The 22,089-nt window shown below is 39.7% G+C and overlaps 3 protein-coding genes across 6 annotated transcripts; 1 reads left to right on the top strand and 2 right to left on the bottom strand.

The window, feature by feature from the left end:
* Nucleotides 1-454: 454 nt before the first annotated feature.
* GPN3 (GPN-loop GTPase 3) lies at nucleotides 455-6,872 on the bottom strand. Of its 2 annotated transcripts, none has more exons than XM_081122696.1 (8): nucleotides 6,188-6,872; nucleotides 5,566-5,674; nucleotides 4,866-5,033; nucleotides 3,721-3,845; nucleotides 3,028-3,143; nucleotides 2,782-2,878; nucleotides 2,130-2,258; nucleotides 455-1,042 (listed from the first exon to the last, which is right to left on the bottom strand). In XM_081122696.1, exons 1-8 carry the CDS (start codon nucleotides 6,233-6,235, stop codon nucleotides 980-982), a joined length of 855 nt encoding a protein of 284 aa, XP_080978822.1. In that variant the 5' UTR covers nucleotides 6,236-6,872; the 3' UTR covers nucleotides 455-979. The 2 variants fall into 2 exon arrangements, with proteins under 2 accessions (XP_080978822.1, XP_080978823.1); XM_081122697.1 differs by having other exon boundaries at nucleotides 6,228-6,336.
* A 74-nt stretch (nucleotides 6,873-6,946) lies between these two features.
* Nucleotides 6,947-16,885, top strand: FAM216A (family with sequence similarity 216 member A). 3 transcript variants are annotated; one of them, XM_081122699.1, is made up of 8 exons: nucleotides 6,947-7,111; nucleotides 8,456-8,496; nucleotides 11,099-11,220; nucleotides 12,625-12,754; nucleotides 12,835-13,018; nucleotides 13,577-13,659; nucleotides 14,863-15,012; nucleotides 16,204-16,885. In XM_081122699.1, the coding sequence occupies exons 1-7, from the start codon at nucleotides 7,020-7,022 to the stop codon at nucleotides 14,976-14,978; spliced, it is 768 nt and encodes a 255-aa protein (XP_080978825.1). In that variant the 5' UTR covers nucleotides 6,947-7,019; the 3' UTR covers nucleotides 14,979-15,012; nucleotides 16,204-16,885. The 3 variants fall into 3 exon arrangements, with proteins under 3 accessions (XP_080978825.1, XP_080978826.1, XP_080978824.1); XM_081122700.1 differs by lacking the exon at nucleotides 16,204-16,885 and having other exon boundaries at nucleotides 8,456-8,490; nucleotides 14,863-15,994; XM_081122698.1 differs by lacking the exon at nucleotides 16,204-16,885 and having other exon boundaries at nucleotides 14,863-15,994.
* Nucleotides 15,874-21,163, bottom strand: VPS29 (VPS29 retromer complex component). The gene is given in 5 exon segments (XM_081122702.1): nucleotides 15,874-16,373; nucleotides 16,623-16,858; nucleotides 18,762-18,953; nucleotides 21,078-21,094; nucleotides 21,097-21,163. Coding segments are annotated over 5 exon segments (615 nt in total). The 5' UTR covers nucleotides 21,149-21,163; the 3' UTR covers nucleotides 15,874-16,255.
* Between the last annotated feature and the right edge of the window lie 926 nt (nucleotides 21,164-22,089).

Raw genomic sequence — 22,089 nt, 5'->3', positions numbered from 1 at the left:
CCTGGAACATACTAAAGGCTCAGGAATTTTTAACTTATTACTAGAAAGCACCTCATGTTAAAAGCCAAGTTCATTGCTGCTTTGGGCCATTTCTTCTGCCAGTCCTTTGGACTGAAACTACTTTGCCCCATGTTCCCACAGCTGATTGCTCATTTAGGTCTCTGGCCAAATAGCACCTTTTAGAAAGGGCCTTTTTAGACAATGATCCCAAACTAGCCTGTTAGCACTCTCACTTTCATTATTGTTTCTTCTTCCCATTCCTTATCAGAGGTTTCCTTGTTCACCGTTAGTCTCAAGGGCTCAACATGTCAGCTCCACGAGAATAAGGTTTTCTCTGTCCTGCTAGCTCCCATTTTATGCCCAGTGCCTGGCATCCAACCAGTACATTAAGCCATGTTAGGCTCTCCTACTTGGGAAAATTTACTATTTCAAATTCTGAAAGAACAGAGTGTAATGAAAGGTGAGTGCTGTTTTATTTATATACATACATGTCTTAAAACATCACTTTATTTTTTAATTATACAAATAATACATTTTCAGTGGTGGAAAACTGGAAGACAGATAAACAATCGTCTTATCTATATTCTTACAGATGTTTACCTTTGGAAACACATATGTATATTTTGTTACAATAATTCCTGCCCCTCCAAAAAACCTTCAAAAATAACAAAAAATAAAGAAAAAATAAAGACTGGTTTTAACTGTAACACAAGTGCTAATTTACATTATATACAAATCTATATGCATTTATTTCAATTTCACCTTTTAAAATCTAAATTGATGCTGTAAAAATATAAGACTAAAAGATTCCACTTTAAACAGCAGCAGTTTCAGAATAACTAAGAACTTGATTCAGGTGTGCTGCTGATAAAGAGCCAAGTAGTATTTTTTTTCTTTCTAGTATTGCATCCTTTGAGGAAAATGTTTTCCAGTTCAGCCATAAGCTCTTCACATATATAATTACTTTTTAATAAACTCTTTATTCATTCTGATGTTCTTGAAAATATTCATCAAACATAGAAGAAGACTCATCTTCATGTTCCTGACACAAAGGAAACACAAAATAGAAAATACATTGATTTTTCCCTCAGTTAGACAGACCTACTATGTGTTTGCGTATTTTTCAGGTAATGCTCTGCAAGGAGCTAACACCCAGCACTAGCTCCTGGTGTTGCTCATGGGTAATAGTAAATAGCAACAAAAGGCATGACTAGCCCGGCTGGGCGTGGCTGAGCGGTTGAGTATGGACCTAGGATCCAGGAGATCACGGTTGAGTCCCGGTCAGGACACATGCAGGGTTGTGGGATTGATCCCCAGTCAGGGGCACGCAGGAGGCAGCCGATCAATGACTCTTTTGTCATTGATGTTTCTCTCTCCCCCCCCTTCCTCTCTCGGTAATCAATAAAGATACATTAAAAAAAAAAAAGAGAGAAGTGTTCAAGTTCCCACTGTGGCCTCTAACTTCCTAAAATAAAAAGGCACGACTGACAGAATATTTCCAGACATGTGATAAATTAAAGTGCTCATTAGAAGCATTTATTTTTATTTTTAAATCCTCACCAAAGGACATTTTCATTGATTTTTAGAGAGAGGGACAGGGGAGAAGAGAGACAGAGAGAGAAACATGGATGTGAGAAAGAAATATCAATCAAACCAGAAACCTAGGTTTGTGCCCTGACTGGAAATTGAACCCATGACCCTTCCAATGCTCCAATCAACTGAGCCACACCAGCCAGGACTAGAAGCATTTCTTACATGACCTTACACTTACGCCAATTTTCAACTAATTGACTGTGATAGTGCCCCACTGACAACTATCATTAGTCTTTCCACTGACATATGTGAGGGCAGCCCAAGTTCAATTGGATTTCACCTCCTCTTTGTATCTACCCCAGGCTCTGAGGTACAAAGAAACATAAATCAGTAACATTGCCTCAATAAAAGGTAGAGGAAAACTGGTATTGCTCTTTGGGCCCTGATGTCAATTTCAGAGGTCATCCAGAGAAGCCCAAGTTACTGCCACCACTAACACAAAAATTAATCTGAGTTCCTGGGGTTACGCAGGAGACCAAGGAATCCTGGTAAACATTTTGGCTAAAAGCCAATAAACACCCTAAGCCAGAAATTACCTTTGGTTCTTTAAATTCCAAGTCTTCTCCATACTGAATGGCAAAATCAATATGCTGTAATACAATGTTCATGCTTTCTTCATCTGACTGATCGTAAGGCAAAAATCGAACCATGCTGTAGTCGTCAATCTATAAATTAGGGATTTCAGAAAAGGTCATTCTGAAATTGTGCAACATGCTTAATTTTCAACTTATATATTTGAGGTTTATAACCATTTATACTGGTTAAACCATTTGTGGGGGAAGGTAGAGATAAACAGAGACAGAACAGAAAATCAATATTCATTCATTTTTCTGGTCTGACTTACTAGAACACTCAGCTTACTACTTAACTAGATACTGTTTCCTAGGCATTTATCTGAATTCAACAACCACTGGAAATTTCAACAGGGCACAGACAGTTCTGAACTCCCAAAATGGCTTGGAATAATGGACACATCAGTTAATTTACTGGCTGTCACTAATAACTGCTTCTAAATTAAACTGTTTACTGGCCACCCCACAGCCTCTTACCACCGTCTCCCCTTTGCAAGGAAATAGGGTTGGACTGTGGTTTCCATAACAGTGGCCACTGACTGGACATTGGTGAACACCTGATCAGGTCATTTAAAAAACAACACACATACACCAAAAAACAACTTAACAGGCTTACCAGTCCACATACAGCTTTCGTCAATTTTTTGAATTTTTTGCTTCTTAAGTCACTTGTAGAATCTTCTAATAAAGAATACATGTCTGGATCTAGAAACCTTTAAAAGTGAGAATGAGACTGATGAATAAAAGGAAGAATAAATCAGGAAACTGGATTTACAATTGGACAGAACCTCACACGTAAATAAAGTTCAGAAGGTTCATCTCTGCAATTGAGGTCTAATGATAATGGAAGACATGAACTCACTTCTCAATTTCCTTTTTAGCTTTCTTACTCAGCAGGTCCATTTTCGTCATGATGTTAACTTGTGGAATTTCTAGAGAGATCATAGCACTCAGGGCAGCCAAGATGCCAGAAATAAACTGACGGAGAAAACAGGAAAGGGAAGATGGATGAATCAATAGGTGCCAACAAAGTTCCCTGGTCTCTGCATGAGAGGCTTCTGCTCCTCACTGGAGCAGAACTGGCCCAAGGCAAAGAAACACTAATCCTAAAGAAAAGACAGTCTACTAAGCAGATGGTTGGCCCTTGGTTTCCAAAGGTTAAGAGAAAAAAATGTAGATTTAATCTACGGTGATCACAAATCTCAATTTAGACGATATCTTTAACCTTTCCTATTGAAAATTTCTTACGCACTATTGATGACAAGTGAAGTTTTAGACAGTTCATAAACTAGACAAACGGGCCTCAGAAAATTTAAAATACACATATATAATGTACATCTGCCTCATTTTTCTTGGTAAGTAGTTCTCCAAAATCTATATAATATAATTTACCATTTGAATTAAAAGTACATTATTATAATAATTTAATAATAAGGGATACTAAATAACTCTAGAATATATCCTGTGAAATGTCCAGAATCACACAATGATTAAAGGAGACTGTCATCTGCTTGTACCCGTAACTGAAATACTGACAACAGATTTATCCTCAAACCTTGAACGACTCCACCATAAACTGGGAATCAACCAGGAAAACTCCACAGACTCGGAACTCCCACTGTTCTAGCTGCTGGACCAGTTGTTTCATCACGGGCAGGTGTGTATACAACTCAATCTGACCTACACGAAGAACATCACAAGACTATTATGATCAGGAAATATGTTACATCATCAAGATATAATATGAAAAACAATTTTCCTTTAAGACAGTTAAACAAATAAAAAAACACAAAGTCAACCCCTGGTAGTAATATATTCAATTCTAAGGGCCCTCTTGAAGCAAATCACAAAATCACGAAATCATGAGGTTCATCACACCTTAGTTTTTGCCCATCAAAAGTGAGTGCTACAATTTTGTTAACCGGTGTCACCCCAATAAATTCAATTAAAAGGAAAATAAAAAAGCAAGTGCTACAGAGGTGTTGCAGTTTGGGAATAGTCATCAAGCTGTCCACCGAGGACATCTGCACTTTTCTGTGGGTGTGTGTATGTTCAATTAAAAGCAAGGGGGAAAGTGACAGCTACAGATGATCAAAGCTAAGTTAAGCTCAAGTCTAAAATTCACGATTTGGCTTAAGAAGTCATGTGCAATTATCTGTCCCCTACCAGTGTCACTTCACAACATTTCCCTTTGTGCACTGTGTGTTTCGGCCACACCAGCCCTTTTGGGGCCTCAAACCCACCTCATTACTTCCTGCCCCTAGGCCTGCAGTGTGCTGTGACTTCTGCCTGGACCATGGTCTCCCTCATCTTCACCCTGTGGCCCAGCTTACAGGACACTGGATTAGAAGCCGCCTCTAACCTCCCTGCTGCGTGATGGTCTGTGCTACTCCTGTGGGGCACCTGTCACAAATATTAAATAACATTTGGGTGATTTTTGTTTATACTCTCTAGCGCTGCCACCTGATTGTGAGCTCCACGAGGGCAGAGACCATGGCTGCCTGGCTCTCTGTGGTATACCCAGGGTACAAAGTTAAGCACTCAGTAAACTCAATGAATGAAATAGAGCCAACGAACAAGAGCTTCTTGCTTTACTGCAGTCTGTATAGTTCAGAGTGACGAATGCTCACCGCACTTTCTCCCACTGAGGACAGAACCAGCATGACTTCAAGGGAAATTATATTCAAATTTCTGACCTACCCGGACAGTCAAAAAGGATGTAGTCATCCTCTACGTGACCAAGACAGCTCTCTAGCCAGTCAAAATTATTGGCAAAGTACTCCATGCAAAATACCAATCCTCCATTGGGACCGAACCGCAGAGAATCATCCTCCATCACGTCATCCACCTCGATCAGTTCCCGGATGTCTGAAAAGGACAGGCAGGGCCCAGAACAGAAGAGCATCCATTTGAAAATCAATTATCTAAAAATTCACACGTATGAGATTATTTCTGTACATGGCTGGCCACTATAGCAGTGTCCGTGGGAACTAATTAAATTACTATACAGCCAGAAAACTGAATCCTATGCAGCCATAAAAAGGAAAAGCTGTTTAAGTATTTGTACCTTTTGCATTCTGAACCATGTGAATATATACTACCTATTCTGTAACAAGTAAAACCAAACCAAACCAAACCAAGAAAATCAATTACTGTTTCTTAACACAATGAGCCCAGGGAAACTACTTAACCTCCCTATGCCTCACTTCCCTTACTTATAGGTGGGGCGCAAATCATAGATCCTGGGTTAGAAGAATGAGGACCATATGAGATAAAACAGTTAAATCATCTCTACCAGCGGTCACATGCATCGACATCAGTGGATGCCATCAAATGACATCCAGCCTCATGCTGTTCACCATGAAAGCAGGGGACCCGGAAGGCTCTGCTCAGGACTCACCAGCCATGACTGGGTAGTTGAAGTGTTCTGCTGCAGGATCAAGGTTCACAACTTGGACAGACCGATTGAGGGCTTCACAGTGCTGGACCATGGTGGCACAGTAGGTGCTCTGCAATGGCACAAGGCACAAGGGATCAGAGCAACAGCAACGCCGTGTTACCTCCTGCACCCCACAGAAGGACCCCCACGCCCCTTGAGCAGTGTCTACTAAGGACAAAACGAGGCCTTCATCAACCCCTGGGAACTAGACAGGCCTGGATGCTGGAACTGGACAGAACTGGATTCCAGCCGCCGCTTACTAGCTGTGATCCTGGGCAAAGAACCTACCTGTGCCTTTTCCCTTATCTGGAAAATGGGAATAAGAAGGCTTATTTCGGAGGGTTGTAGTGGAAATAAATGAGGCTTTCAGAGCAGTATCTGGGGCATAAGTATACAATAAATACGAGCAACTATCATTACTCCCCTTTCAAAACAACAACAAACAGGGCCCTGAAGCCCAGACTGCAGAAGCGAGCCGCCCGGGGTCTTCAGGGTCCCCAACACAAACACCCGCCGGTCCCCTCTTTAGGACGCGAGCCTCCCTGCCTCCCACGAACTCCGACTTCTTCCGCCGCCTCCTCACCTTCCCGCTGCCCGCGGGGCCCATGACCAGCTGCGCGTACCGAGGCATGGCGGCTCCCTGGGCCCCCCCGAAGCCTCTCGCCCCGGTGGCAACTAAGAGTCAGGCTGCCACACTCCCTTCAGCCTTCGCGCGACGCCCCGAGTTCCGGGAACGCGAGGTGCGAACCAATCACCATCCAAATTCCGCTGACGTGTTCCGTTCTGCCACGCCTCCGACTACGGAGCAGCCCGCGGGTCAAATCCCGCGAAAAACGCGTCCAGAGAAAATCCCCGGAAGGGAGGGATGTTGTTTGCGCGTGCGCAGAGGTAGTGGGAACAAGGCACTGGGGAGGCTGGCGGAGCCTGGTTGCCGTGGTGATAACTGTTTACGGATAAAGGCTGCGGCTCCGCGTTCCGGCGCCGGGTGCTTTGGTCTTCGGTTTGCGCACCGATGTCGGACACGTACGGTGACGCTGGAGATTGGCACGTTTGCTGAGGGTCCGGGATACTGAGGTGGAAGGCGCCTCCTGTAACGGGGGACATGTATGTTTCCTTTCCGTGACGCATCCGTTCCCGCAAAGAGATGCAAACGTGCAAACGCGTAGTCAGTGGAAGAGTTCCCGCTCCTCTCCCAATTTAACTCCGGGATCGGGGATCTGCCCTCCCCGCTCTGCCGAAGCTCTTCGGGCAGTGTCCGTAGCGCGCCCGGGCGCGGGGGGGGGCTAGAATCCGGCGTCCGCCTTTCCCCCCACCCCCCCAATACCGCCCGACCTGACGCAAGCGTGCTGACCCGGGAGGGAAAGAGGGGGAGGCTTCTCCCGCACGCAGCTGGCGGCCCCGGCAGCCGGTGGGAGATGCTCGGCCAGGGCCCCGTGTCCGCCTGGACGGACTGCAGCTCTTCCGCAGAGCCGCCCGCAGCGGCCAGGACGGAGGGCGGCGGCGGCGGGTGAGGCTGCGGGGCCCTGAGGGGTTGGGGGGGGATGCGAGCGGCCCTGGGTCGTGATCCCCTTGGTAGAGGAGGGGTTGGGAGCTGGCGCTGCCGTCGACGGATCCCCAGGGCGCTGAAGGCAGAGGGGGGAGGTCCTTTGTTGTGGCCGGGATGGGAAACGAAGCCGACTCGCTGTTTCAGCAGAAGGGGGTCTCCGAGGAGGAGGGTTTGGGGCAATGACAACGCGGTGACTGCGACAGTCTCCTGCGTGCCTCTGTCTTGCCCCGAGGGGGCGCTGCGCAACCTGCTGGAAAAGCAGCCGGGCCGCCAGCACCTGCACTTAAAACGGGGGGGGGGGGGGGGGGCGGCTGCGGGAGCAGAGTCCTTGGCTCAGCCCAGGGCTTCCGAGTCAGTGAATCAGGTCCCTGTGGGCCACCTGAGCCACCTGTGTGTCACCTGGGGATTCAGAATCGGCGGTGAAGCACGACAATGGATTTCAGAGGCGCTTGATCTTGGACGTTTTCTTTACACACAAGTTCCTTTCTTCGTAAATCTCATTTCTGTCGAGCAGGTTTTTACTGTTCTTGCCTGGATGCTGAAGACAGTCAGTTGCTCAAGTCGCTGCTGAAGGCGGCCGCTCCTCACCCCTTTCTTCCGTTACCCCTAAAGCCTGTGCCTCTCCAGTTCAGCTCGCAGCCACGGCCCCTGCTGCGCCCAGGGCCTTTTTGTTTGTTTTTCAATCCAGGGTGGCTCGAAGACTTCTTAAAGATGGGATGGGGTCTTGTGTTTCTTTCCTGTTCATCTCAGTGCTGGATCCTAGTATGTCAGGGGGCGAATGAACTCGGGAGTTGGAAGGAAGGGAGGGTGTTTTGTCTTTAATTTGCCAAAGGAAGAAAACTTGTACAAACAAAACTAGAAATATCCCAAACCAACTTCGCTGTAGGACGCCTTAATTACATATAATAAAAGAACAAGATAGTCTTTTCCATAGCCAAATTATTTTATTAAAAATAAAGGAAACAGAACATTATGGATAGCACTAACTAGAAGCCCAAACTACTTTATTGAACTGGGTGTAGGAATTCGATTAGGAGGCTGTAAAACTAAGACCAAATCTGGCTTAAAGTAAATCCTGTCTAATACGGTAAAAATCTCAGATAACTCGCTTTGAATAAGTCTGGAGCCATTAGGATATAACCAGAATTACAGGAAAAAGTTTGCAAGACAGAAATTCTAAGTCTGATGGAAACATGAAAAGTATAAAGCATGTGCAATACTGTCCTTTTTTTTCCATTTAAAATACTTTCTTTAATGCTTATAAAGCTGTCAGTTATTACCTGTCCCTTTTTTTTTTTTTAACAGATCAGCTGGACATTCTTATTACCAGAATTCCAAAGGTACTGGTGAGTAGAGCATATAAAGCAGATAATACCTATAAATGACATGGTTCAGAGAAGCCAATTTTGCTGTAACTACTCACACAATGGAGTTTTTAAAATAGATGTTATTACCCTCCTTGGTGAACTGAGTCTTTAAGATTTTTCAGAGAACAATCAGCAGGTTCTTTGTCTCCCAGTAAGATGTCTTACATCAAGCATTTTAAAAACAGTACTTGAAAATAGCAATGAATCGGAAAACTGTGTCTATAACTGACGTTGGTTGAAAAGCACAGAGCACAGCCTGGGGTTTATACACAGATTGAAAGAAAAATTTTAAATTGAGTAACTTCAAAGAACCTAAAATATTTCTTAATGCTGCTATTTTCCTCTTCCTTGGAGTAAAGGATAGAGCTGCTGGAGTTAAGAGGGTAAGACCCAAAAGGCATCTAATGTTGGGGAGGGAGCAATTTCAATTTAATGATATGTGAACCTGGATTCACTTTGCTTTTCCTAGGAAATTTTATAGTCTTGACAGTTACCTAGGAAAAACACACACATTTTATACACAGATATAAAAATGCACACATACACATATAAATATACATATTAATTAATGTGGTTTTCAGATGGAATTGCTGAATCATGGCCATTCTATCCTGTGTTTAATATTTTGAGGAACCGCCACACTATTTCTATAGCAACTGCACATTTTACATTCCCACCGGCAATGCACAGGGTTCCAGTTTCTCCACATCCTAGCTAACACTTATTTTCTGTTTTTTTTTTTTGATGATAGGCATCCTCATGGGCATCTCATTGTGATTTTGATTCCCCTAGTGATTAGTGATAGTATCTTTTCATGCACTTACTGACCATTTGTGTGTCTTCTTTGGAGACATCCAAAGTCAATTCACATCCTTTGCCCATATTTCAGTTGGGTTGTTTGTTGTTGAGTTTAACAATTATTTTTATTTATTATTATTATTTTTAAATGTTGCATTATCTGTAAAGAAATGCTAACAAGCTTTTGAGAAACTAAAGTTTAGACCAGGCTATTATATGCATTTCAGAAACATTAGCAGGGACACAAAATATATATTCTTAGGTAATCAGCCCACATTTATGACTTGAGAAAGGATTTTAAAAAGATAAACTTTTGAAATGTCAAATTAGTATTTTATTATTACAGTTTCCAAATTATGATTTAAGGGTCATAATAAGAATTTCCAGATGATTTTCTATTTGTTGGCAAACTAGTCTGTCTTTCAGTATGCCATATATATTTGCTCAAATCTTAAAGAAATAAATTTAAAGTTTAATATGTAAATTTATAGTGGCCTTTGTTATCAACAATAATAAAAACAAAACCGCGCTATTTAATTCACTTTACTAAGTAAAAACTTTTAACTTAAAATCTGTCCTGCCAGCTTTATTTGTAATAGCCCCAAAGTGGAAACAACCCAAATGTCCTTCAACAGGGGGATGTGTAATCAAATTATAGTTTATATATACATGCAATGGAATATAACCCAATAAAAGGAACTATTAAAAGGAACTAGTTCCTAATAAAAGGAACTATAATAAAAAGAACTATTGTTATAATCACATGGATGAATTTTAAATTAATTATGTTGCATGAAAAAGCCAAACAAAAATAAATGTGTTTCCATTTATATCACTCAAGAAAATGCAAACTAATTTATCATGATAGCACACCAATGGCTCCCTGAGGTGTGTGGGGAGGAGGGAGGTGTTACAAAGAATTATTTCCTGATTAAATTTTGCCAGATACGGCTTTTCCCCTAACTGCTACTGAAGTTTATAGCCTAAATTAAGTTACCGGTCTCAGTATGTCGGAAACTGAAAACTAGTTTCCATTTTTCTGGGAATATGTCTCAACTTTTATTTTCATTGAAAGGTTATTCTTTTCATCTACCCATATCAGTATTTAAAACAATGAAGTAACTGAAATTGTGTCAAAAAGTAGTTTTGATAAATTTCTGCAAAGCTTTTTATTTGAACGCTGCCTCATTAAAGGGATTACATTTGTGTTATTTTATCTAGTCTAATACAGAATAGAATTTTTAAACTGTATACTAAAGCCGAATGATAAAATTTCATTGTCAATCTTTAAAGTGCAAAGCCTGCATGTATATTCCTGGTTAGTATGATCTGACATAAAATAAACTAAAAAGAAGTGTGAGCTTGTATCCCAGCTGAGTTCAAAATACTGTCCATATATAATGGTACATATATGGTAAATTTATCTATAAATATCTTAGATTTTTGTGGTCTGAAACCAAATGGCAAATCATATAGTCTCTTCAGATTTGCCCTGGCCGGTGTGGCTCAGTTGGAGCGTCATTCTGTAGACCAAAGGTGGCAGGTTCGGTTCCCTGTCAGGGCACATCCCCAGGCTGCGTGTGGGAGGCAACCAATCAATGTTTCTCTCTCACTTTGATATTTCTCTCTCTCTCCCTTTCTCTCTCTCTCTCATCAATTAAAAATTTATCAACAGACTCATGCTACTACAGAATAATCACTGACCCTTAAATACATAGATCTTAATAATTAATTTGAGCCGGTCTTTCTCATGAAATTCACATAATAATGTCCTTGCCTACAGATGGAATCAAAGATGGACACAAAATGAACTCACACATAGCCAAGCTACCAAAGTTATGGAAAACTCCTCAAATTCAAACAGTTCACATCCCTAAATCAATGACAGATGTGTCCTTTCTAAAGGTATGCCAGCTACCTACCAATACTTTATTTACATGCCAGTACTCTTTGTATTCAGAGCTGAACTTTTTATTGAAGATAAACTACTTAGAGCAGTGGTTTTCAACCTTTTTCATCTCATGGCACACATGAACGAATTACTAAAATTCTGCAGCACACCAAAAAATATGATTTTTTGCAGATCTGACCCAAAAAAGTAGATATAATTTTTATTCATTCACACCAGATGGCTATTGTTGGGTTGGCTGTTGTCTTTTTTTTTATTTTTTAAATTTGACAATCTAAGGGAAAAGAGGTCAGGCCCTGGCCAGGTAGCTCGGTTAGAGCATCGTCTCTATACGCCAAAGTTGCGGGTTCAATCCCCAGTCGGGGCACATACAGGAATCAACCAATGAAGGCATATATAAGTGGAACAACAAAATCAATGTTTCTCTCTCTCTGCCCCCACCCCAAACAAAAAAGTGCTTGAGGAAGGTTCCATTCTAGAGGTGGAAACCTAACCTCACAAAGATTGTGCTCAAGGACGGCATTAGAAGCGAGTAGGGAAAATGGCAATAAGCCTTTCACACAACTGCTGTCCTGTGTTACCCATTAAAGATCAGAGCTGCCAGAGTAGCCTCTCCAGGGCAATGCACATCAGGCTTGCTAAAGATTTTCTGGCCAAACTTTTGAGTTTTCTCTGGACTATTATCTATCCAGTTCAGTAAACCCTGTGTGTGTGTGTGTGTACGTGTGTACATGTATATGTAGTGGAGTCATGCGTTTTAAGTAAGTGTTAACTTCTAAAATCAGCAAGTACAGTGAAAATCTTAGTCGAAATTACTTATATCAAGAGACCATCAGACTCTCTCTCATTCTGTCCAACAGTTATTTTTCTGGTGCTAGAAAAGACTGTTTCTGTAGTTAAACTAAGTAGAAGAATTGGGTTGCTTTTAGATACTACACTGTATAGAAGGTGAGAAGCCCACACTCACTGAGAGGCACGTGGGAATTAAGATGCACTGACTGGGGTGGTGAACACACAATACAATAGATATTGTATTATAGAATTGTACACATGAAACCTATATAATTTCATTTACCAGTGTCACCCCAATAAATTCAATGAAAAAGAAAAAACACCCCCCACCCCCCCACACACACACACGACTCACTGGCCTGACAGTGGATTCATATTTTCCTTCTTCGTCTAGGGCAGTGGTCCTCAACCCTCCCTGGGCATCTGAATCACTTGAGTGGAAACGCCAAAGCAGAGTCACTTGTACAGTTTAAATGGCCATTTCTTTCTCTCTCTTCTTGGCCAAATTAAGACAGTTGAATTTGCTTAAGTAAAATGTACAGATGGTCCAACTCTGCTGAACATTCGTCCTTTCAGTAAAAGCCTCTGAACCTTGCTCTGTCTTTTAGCGTCCAGACCTCACCATAGGCCAGGAGCATTATGTGTGCAGCATTGCTGAGATCTGTGATGTGAACTATCTGAGGGTGTTAATGAAGAGGCAGTACACGCACATGATCCAGCACAGCTCGCACAAGCCAGGCAGGTGCACCTGCAATCAGTGTCCTACCGGCGTCACAAGAAATGAGAGGGTCCTCTAACGGAGGTGATCTGTGTGGCAGGTGTCCTCACTCATCCCAGGAGCCGCCTCAGCGCTCGGCACTCCCAGAAGCAGCATTACCCCTGCACTACATGGCGACACCAACTGGAGAGAGAGGACTCGGGGCCTTCCAACGTCGCAGCTGCGTCTGCACCTGAAATGATCACACAGCATTCCCTTTGGCGACCAGTGAGAAACAAAGGAGGGTCTGTTTCTTATTGTTCAAAAGGAGGGAAACATACCCCCATTTATTTGAAGGGCAGCTATATGATATTTAAGCTTGTGTTCCCTAATATATTGACTTTGCCAAGTTCAGAGCAGGTGGGACACAAAGCACAAAAGGATGTTATCTTATGGCCTCTTTACTGAGCTGGCTGGGATACGCCACATCTTTTAGAACTTATTTGGGGGAACTGTCAACATTTCTTGATCAGCCAGAGATACGGAAGACCACCCTTTCCAGTGATGCCCACTCAAATTTAGAAGGATGCAAACCCTCACAAAAGGAGAAGCGTATGGTTGCTTCTGCACAGGGGAATCCATAAACAAAACAGGAGGAAAAAAGAGATAAGAGGCCTAATTATTCAGCCCCCACAATAGTTAGCTTTGCATTTCAGGGTTAATAACTCACAGGAGAATTTAGGGGCTGAAAGGATCTCTGGTGATGCCTGCAGCTTAATAAAGAGAATTTGTGTAGTCTTCCACATGCATTAGGCAGCTGTTCACTTTGCTGGTTCCAATTAAGATGCTTTTCTTTCTTACAGTTTAAAAACTGGATATGTGTCTAAAACAAGATGTAAGTCGCTGAAGATTTTTAGAAAACCAGGCAGACTCTTCATGCAATCAGGTAAATGTGAAATTTAAAAAATACACATTTTTAAAGATCTTATGCTTAAAAAATATTAAACCCAATACAGGTTAATTTCTATTACAGAAGACATTGAAAATTTAGACTGTAACTTGCTTTTATTCCTCCAAATAAAACTAAACATGAAATATATTTCTGCTTTCGTTTAAAAGAACACACTGCTCAGAGTAAGATTCGAGGTATTTCTAATTCTAAATAAAGATATAGTATCAAGGCCAGAGACTTAACAGAGAATTTATCAGAACCCAGATTCACAAAAACATGACTTTTTCAAGCCATAGCACTTATTTTATGAGGTAGTGCCATTTTTGGATGGACAACATAGTTTGTATAGCATCAAATGGTTTACAAAGGGCTATTGTCACCAATACTATTTTAATATTCAGCAAACCAGTGGAAGCAAGCCAAGCAGGCGACAGAGCAGCTCAGACAAATCCAGACTTGGGAAGGATCGGCATAAAGGATCCTTGTACAATTGCAGACGAGCACAACATGAAAAAGGCAAAAGATGAAGACCAAATGCTCAGAAGTATTCCTCAGAATTGATAAAGTGGAAAGGATTAAGTGGAAGTTAAGTAACTTCCTAGTCGCCACCACAGCGAGTCGGGAAGTGGACAGAAGTAGGGAAGTTAGGCCTTCTGAACCCATATCCCTTTGCTGGGTGACAGCGCCACTCGGCTCTGCTCCAAATACCACTCTGCCTATCCGAGAAGTGAGGGAAACGGCAGGGGTGAAGGTTTAAGTCTGATTCCAAAAAGAACAGCTGGAGGAAACCCCAGGTAGGGGGAAGGTCCCTAAGACCCCCATAGAAGAGAGGTGAGAAGGAACTTAAAGAAAATGGAGAACGCTGAAACTGTAACTTCTGGGGGTGGGGGAGCATGGGGACATCCGCAATAGTGTCAACAATAAAAATAAAGCAAAGGGGAAATAAGACTTAGTAACAGAATTTGCTGTACAATAACTTGGCTAGAATACAGTACTGGGCATCTTATTTTAAAAAAAAGATTTGGGGGAAGGGTCAGTTAAGTTTTTAAAATGGTAGGCAATCTGTTTTTGCTGAAGGTTTATTAATAAGGTAGGTCACTTTGAAGGTGGTTCTTACATACAAATCTTAATTTCCAGGATGAAATACAATTTTGTTTCCAAAACAGACATTATAAACTCTTTTTCTTTTGTCTTCAGTTTCCACAAATGACTTTGAATCATACATGAATGAAGAGAAAAAGGAAGATCTCCTCAGTAAGTGTATGCAGTCAATGTCGATCGAAGAACAGGGAGAGCATCTGATGTTAACCTGACAGTCTGGTCCTGTGTACTGATGATGTGCCAAAGGTAGGGTAGGGGTTGTGAACTGTGTCATCTCTACATCTAGGGCAGTATTGTTAGTCGCCATTCAGTCATTAAGTAATTTTGGTCTGTTCAGAAACTTTTATAGCAATGTAATTGGTTTGATGTAGTTCCACGTTCCAATGATATTTGTGTAATAAAGTCTATGTGTAAATATATGCTTTTCTTTCTGGCTAAATACGATTAAAATTTTTGTCACTTAAATTGAATCATTTTTTCTTTAAAACTGGTCAATACCATGTGTAATTCTCTCTGTTTACAATAAGTCCTAAAACAGCAACATTAGAATATCCGACAAGTGTTTTCTTGATTAGGCTAAGGAAAACTCTTGAAATATCCTAATAATATGGCATAGCATTTAATAGAGAACACCCTGGCTTGCAAAGATGATGCCGAATAAATATTTGCTGCTTGAATACAACTTTTTAAAAATCGAAATGTCAGTTTGTCCTATTTTATGAAAATTGCCACATAAACACTTGGCCTCTCAAACTAGACTAGGTTGGGAGTAGCCGTACTAATGAGAGGATTCTTGACATTATATATTCACTCTACTGTGCTTCCCTTCTAAACATTAGTGCTTAAAAATTTTTTTGTTAAAACTTGGAAAATAGGAATAGGGCAATTTAAAGCAACAGTGTGAAGAATCTCTAATTTAATATGTCCATCTGGCATATTATTTAGAAAATGAAATCCGAGTCCAACATTATGACCCAGGATGTTCTAAGAAATGAGAGGGCTCTGACAGGTCATCTCATCTATCTCATCACTTTAATCCTTGCCCACAGTTCCATTTGGTCTCTCTGCTTTATGGTTTTTAAAAATTAAAACAGTTTATCAAGAAAGTATAAATGAAAGGTAATTTTATTACTGGATAAGAGAAAAATGTGTACAAGAGAGTCCAGATTCCTTTCCTCATGCACTATTTTTATAATAAAGTTCTAAATAATCAACTTTGAAGATATTTACAAGGACAAGTTTTTCTTAACATGTGACCATTTTACTGTGTGGTGGACATTTTTTCATAGAAATCATATACTTAAACTAAATAAATTCTTCTAGTTTACAAGAAGCTCAGACATTGTATTAACAGATGATAATACATTTTACTGCAAAATATTATAAAAGTGATACAGTTTTGTGGCTCTTAAATGTTTAATTACTTGATTTGAACAGGGGAATTTAAAAAAACAACAACAACAACAGAAAAAGCAAGACAGGCCTGGCTTTAAGATTTTTTGTATTCGATTCGTTCTACTTTCACATCGTCTCCAATTAGCTGATACACGTAAGTGACGACTGTAGAAGCCTGGATATCCATCAACACAAATGAAGGAATAATGTTTCTGGAAGAAAATATAAGTAATTTCAGTGTTTTGTACTAACAAGCCACAGCACAACAAATTTCAGTTTAAGATGACAATCTGGATTCAAGGAGGAACCTGGTGGTTACATATTAAAAGAATGATCACCAAAAGAAGACGGCCAGAAAGGCTCTAAGTATTTAAGTGCCTGCATTTCTCTTTTGTGAAATGTTACACATGCAATTATTAAGTTGATAAAACCCCCGGATTCCCAAATTACATACTACTCACGTTTCCAAGGCATTATACGCTCCAGTGGCAGAACCTGGGTTGATGTAGAATTTATTTTCATGCTCAAATGCTTCAAATTTGTGCGTGTGTCCTGAGATAAGAATGTCCACATCAAACTGCCTCTGCAGCAGGGCCAAGCTGGCCATATCTCCCCACGGGATGACTTGATGTCCATGGATCAAACCAATTTTGAACTGCCCAACAGTCACAACTTTCTGTTCTGGATAATTCAGATTCTAAAATAAAGAGACATACCGATGTTTAAAAAACCACCGGCTTTTAAATATTTGATCCCATATGGATGTCTTGCTCCACAACCAACATATTTATTAAACATTTGATTTCTTCTGTCTCTAAGGCTGCAACTATGCTCCAAACATAAATGGAATTTCTCAGGCAATCCCTTCTTGTGCTTATTTTTATAGAACATGGATTCTTTTGGGCATGCTGTAGAAAATTATTCCCCCAAATTTGTGAGTTTCCTCTACCTAAGAATCCTAGGCATATGACCTGTAAGCTAGGGTGTGTTTAAATTATACCCCATGCTTTAATAGTTATATAGATGGCTTAAAATAATTATAGTTAAAACACATAGTACGTGGTATGAAAAAGGCATTATTCTAAGGGCTTTATAAATATCAACCTACCTAATACTTACTATCCTAAGAGGTGGATTCTCTTCTGACCCCCATTTTATGGATGAAAGAAACGGAGGCATAGAGAGGTTAAAATGACCTGCTCAAAGTCACAGGTTACTAAGTGGTTGAGCCAAGATCCAAACCCTTGGTAGCATGGCTCCAGGGTCTGAATTTAGCAAATTTGTAACAAAAATGTGAATTCTTGCTACTGAAACTGTCTTTACCATAACACAAACAGAATCCCTAATGTTTTTAACAAACCAGACCTATATTCTAATTATTGACAAGAAGTTTGCCCCTTCCCTTCTCATCCCCATGCCTTTCACCTCGGTGCCACTTCTAGTTTACCCAAACTCTTCTTAAAATCCACTTATAAAAAAAGGATACTATGGCCATTCCATTTGGTATAAAGGAGCCCCATGAAAAAGCACCAATGAAGTTAAATAATTCATGAAAAAGCTTATATTCCCAGAAACACAAAATAAATTTTTCATACTAGAAGATTTATCATTTTAAATCCTACAATGTTAGTAATGGCAGGAGGGTCTTAAATCTATTCCAGTCTATTTACATAGAAGGAAACTAAGGCCAGAAAGGGATGCAATCTGCCTGAAATCTCCTTGCTAATGGCAAAGTTGGAACCCCAGAACTTCAAACTTATTTTTTTCTATTTTAAAGTCAGGCTTATTGAGGTGTAATTTACATACAGTAAAACTGTCCTTTTTAGTGTACAATTCAAGGGGTTTTGACAAATGCATACAGTCATGTGAGTACCACCACAGTCAAGATATAGAACAGTTCTATGACCTCCTCAAAACTCCCTCATGCCCCTTCATAGTTAACCCTGGCGACAGCTAGGGTAGGGTCTTCAACAGATCAGTGATGTGATCTCACTTAAAAAAGATCACTCTGGCCTGGTCGGCATGGTCTAGCAGTTAAGCATTGACCTATGACCAGGAGATTGAGGTTTGATTCCTGGTCAGGGCACATGCCCAGGTTTCGGGCTCCATGCCCAGCAGCGGGCATGCAGGAGGCAGCCGATCAATGACTCTCTCATCATTGATGCTTCTCTTTCTCTTTCCCTTCCTCTCTCTGAAATCAATAAAATATGGATCACTCTGATTGCTACTTGGAGAATAAACTGTGGCCTGAGTCAGGGAGGTGGAATGCAGGAAAGTGATATGGTCCTTGGAACACGGTAATTGAGGTGGTGGTGGTGGTAAGAAATTCGTAACAAAACCTTTATAAACTAAATGATAGTACTACAAAAAATACTGATAAAACCACTTTTACTCCACATCAATTCAGTTAGAACAAGTATTTTTAGTATGTTTATTGAGCAGTCTAAAATCAGTGATTTTCAAACAGGAAGGGGTATGTTTAGTAATTTTATATTTGGGGGGGGAAGACCTTAGCAGTTGAGATACTGGTCTAAAGAATAAAACTTTATAAGTGAGAATCAAGAAAAGGGAATATTGGGAAGGAAAGGGAAATACATCACCTCATCGAAGTCTCCTCTCACAATATGAACATCACCGGCCAGAGTCTTGAGATAATCATAACTCTCTTTGGTGCAAAGGTTTCCAGTACAGAGAATATGCTGAATCTTTCCTGGTACCAGCAGCTTTTTGAACTTGGCTGGCAAACTGTTGCACCGGTGGGGGATGTGCAGATCTCCTAATACCAACACCAACTTGAAAGTGTCAAGGTGAGACAAGGTGTAATGTTAACCATAGTGTCAAAACCAGATACTCTCCTCCAATAACCCTCCTTTTAAATTAATCAGGGATTCAAGAACACAAAAGAACAGAAGTTATTCATGTAGTTCCTTATCATGACTAAACAAACACACATATCACACATATGGTAACGTACTTTGTCCTAAATCAATCTTTTTTAGTTTGCTCACCAACAGATATGCTACACAATACAGATCATTCTATTTACTAAGAATAAAATCACGCTTTCTAAAGTGATTCATTCACTGAATAACAAAATTGCAAAATGAAAAATATACTACTGGGCCCTATGGAATTTGGAATTTTGGAAGACTGATATGGAAATTCATACTTCTGTAGTTATAATGTAAAATCTCATGTATTGATTCCAGGAACATTAATTTTAAAAAAGTAATGATAGAGAAAAAATTTAATTCTATAATTTACGTTTACTAGACTGACAACTATTTGGAGGAACAATAGCCAAAATTTACAATATTTGCTACTTAAAACTATTAGCTACACATTACAGAGGAATAAAAACAGCTTATGTTTCACAAAGTTTCAATAGGGCAAACATTTGCTTTTGAATTATAATCTTGATCTTCTCTTTCATTATTAGAAATCCTCACTGTCATATATTTATTGTCTAGATTAAAATGCCTATGTACCCTCAGTTTAGTTTCCAAACTTAAAATAACATTTTCACATAATCTTTCATGTGTATTAGAGCATTAAAAAGATCAGCTAAATAAGTGATGAATTTAGTAGGAGGTGGTTTAGTGTTGCAACATAGTCTTAGATGACCAAAAACCTGCCCTTAATTATAAAAGAATAAAAAAATCTCAATCCTGTAAAATTTTAATTTTAAAGATTTTACATATAAACATTCAGTGTCAAAAAGGTCATTTAAAAATAATATCTGCCCTCCAAAGGACAACAATCAATTTCTTCATGTTGATTAGTATAAGCACCTTCATTCTGTGACAGCAATGTTTTCCCACACATGTCCCACCCATAAATGTACATGCCCTTTAACTCTTTTTAAAAAAGGCACGACTATTCCTGATTATCAAAGAAAACATTAAATATCTAAAATAAGATAAAACAGAAAATAGTTTCGTCACCACTAACTTTGTAAATTGGAATAAAAAACAATGTGTGAAATTAAAATTATTAAAGCAAACTTGATTCATCTTGCAACAAATATCAAAATGATTATAAAGGAAAGGAACTTAACAGGATGTAGATTAACTGCAGTAAAATTAGCGCACTTTTAAAAGAAGTTGTTAAATAAGTTTCTTCTTTATAAAGAGTAGATCCAGCTGGTATTTGCTCAAGGACTTATGTTATTTCAACCCAGATGGATAAAACATCTGTAAAACTAAAAACCACATGAAGTTTCAACCTTCACTGGTAATCAATACAAAAGTACCTGGAGATAGAACACACTTCATCTTTAGAGGGGGATCCCTTCAGATATGGATTGAAGCGCATAGTTAATGTGGGAAGCTGACATTTGAGAAAAAGGTAAAAAGTAGATTTAAAAAAAAATAATAACCTCAAACTCATAAAAGGGTATATCCTATAACAGGTTGAAAATGTTTGGGGCTAATAATGAATAAGCTGTTCAATCTGAATGAACTAGAAAGAACATTAGTAAGACCTGATACTTTATAATGATTGATAACCTAAATTTTATAATGTACTGTGGATTAGGCCTGTGTGCCCAGACCATCAGCATTCTAAAGATGTAACTGTATGATTGACCACACAAATTATTTCAAATTAGTAAGGATCCTAACTAAGACTGGTTTCCTGCAGGTGACAAAGTTAAAAGGGAAATAGTGTCACACTACAAATGTCATACTTTGAGGAGTGTCCTTGTCCAAATTCCACACTTTGACAGTTCAGGTTAGACATGGATTATAGAGTCTTTTAAGACAGCAAAAGATCCTGGAAATGGCAGTCTTGTTAAATTCAAATAAAGACCCAACCCAATCAAAGCATAGGATTTGGTTATTTCCTACTTGGTAGACTACAAAAGTAATCAGACACCCAACCACCATTATTAGGAGGAGCTAAGAGAAGAAACTTACTCTGTGCCCAGCCTTAGTGGAATGAAGAAGTTGATTGCAGACAGGGGGAATGAAAAAAAAGGGTGAAACATGACCAATGTTAAAAGAAAGCAACAAAAAGAAACCAACCAAAAAAAGAACAAAAAAAACATATCAAATGAATATGCAAACAATTGTTAATGATTTCTGAGTGTTATGAAAGAAAATGTTAAAAATCAGCTTTGCTCAAAATACCAAAAGAAGCATTTGCTGTATTTTAAACGTGACACATACACGCATGCACACATACTTCGTCAATTTTTTCTTTTCCTAATCTTAATCTCCATATGGACGCTCATCATTTTCATTACCTGTTTGTTTAGATTTTTATGAGAGAGTTTAGAAATTTCATCAGTCATAGCTTAAGTGAAAGCTAACATGTTCTAGATTCTTATGGCCTAATTATTCCTCAGTCTACTGATTTTAATTCTCTGTATTAATTCTAGTTGTAAAACTATGCTGCAGTTTGGTCGTTACTTTGTACAGACGATCTAACATAGCACTATGAACACATTATCAAGTGATGAAGTCACCAAATAAAGATGAGAAAAACAAACATATCGTTCGAGATAAAAATGGACCTTCCCCACACCTGAATCTGCTGCATGCAGACTTTTGGATACTTCTGAGTGTTGAATGTTTCTAGTCTCCTTTGCCAAATAAAATACTTCTAATCATAAAATGATGGGCTAATGCTAAAGTTTGCCCAGTTCTTTCTATTTGGCATGAAAAGTGATGTGCCAGTACAACTACCCTACAAAAAAGTGTTCACCTCTCAAAATAAACTTCAGAAACATGTCAAGAAATTTCTTCTTCTCCCAGGGATCACTGTCTCAAAATTACCGTAAAACGAATTGCTCTAAACTGGAGTCTGTTTAGAAGCAAAAATCAAAAGTGAGATCAAGGTTTTTTACATTATATAAAGAAGTATTTTCCATAAATCTTTGTCACGTCTATAAGCCACCTCGAAGGCTATGTCTGTCATCGAATAGTG

This window comes from Miniopterus schreibersii, assembly GCF_964146895.1.
Source record: "Miniopterus schreibersii genome assembly, chromosome: 20".
Lineage (NCBI taxonomy): Eukaryota > Metazoa > Chordata > Mammalia > Chiroptera > Miniopteridae > Miniopterus > Miniopterus schreibersii.
This window is presented reverse-complemented; position numbering and strand designations above follow the sequence as displayed.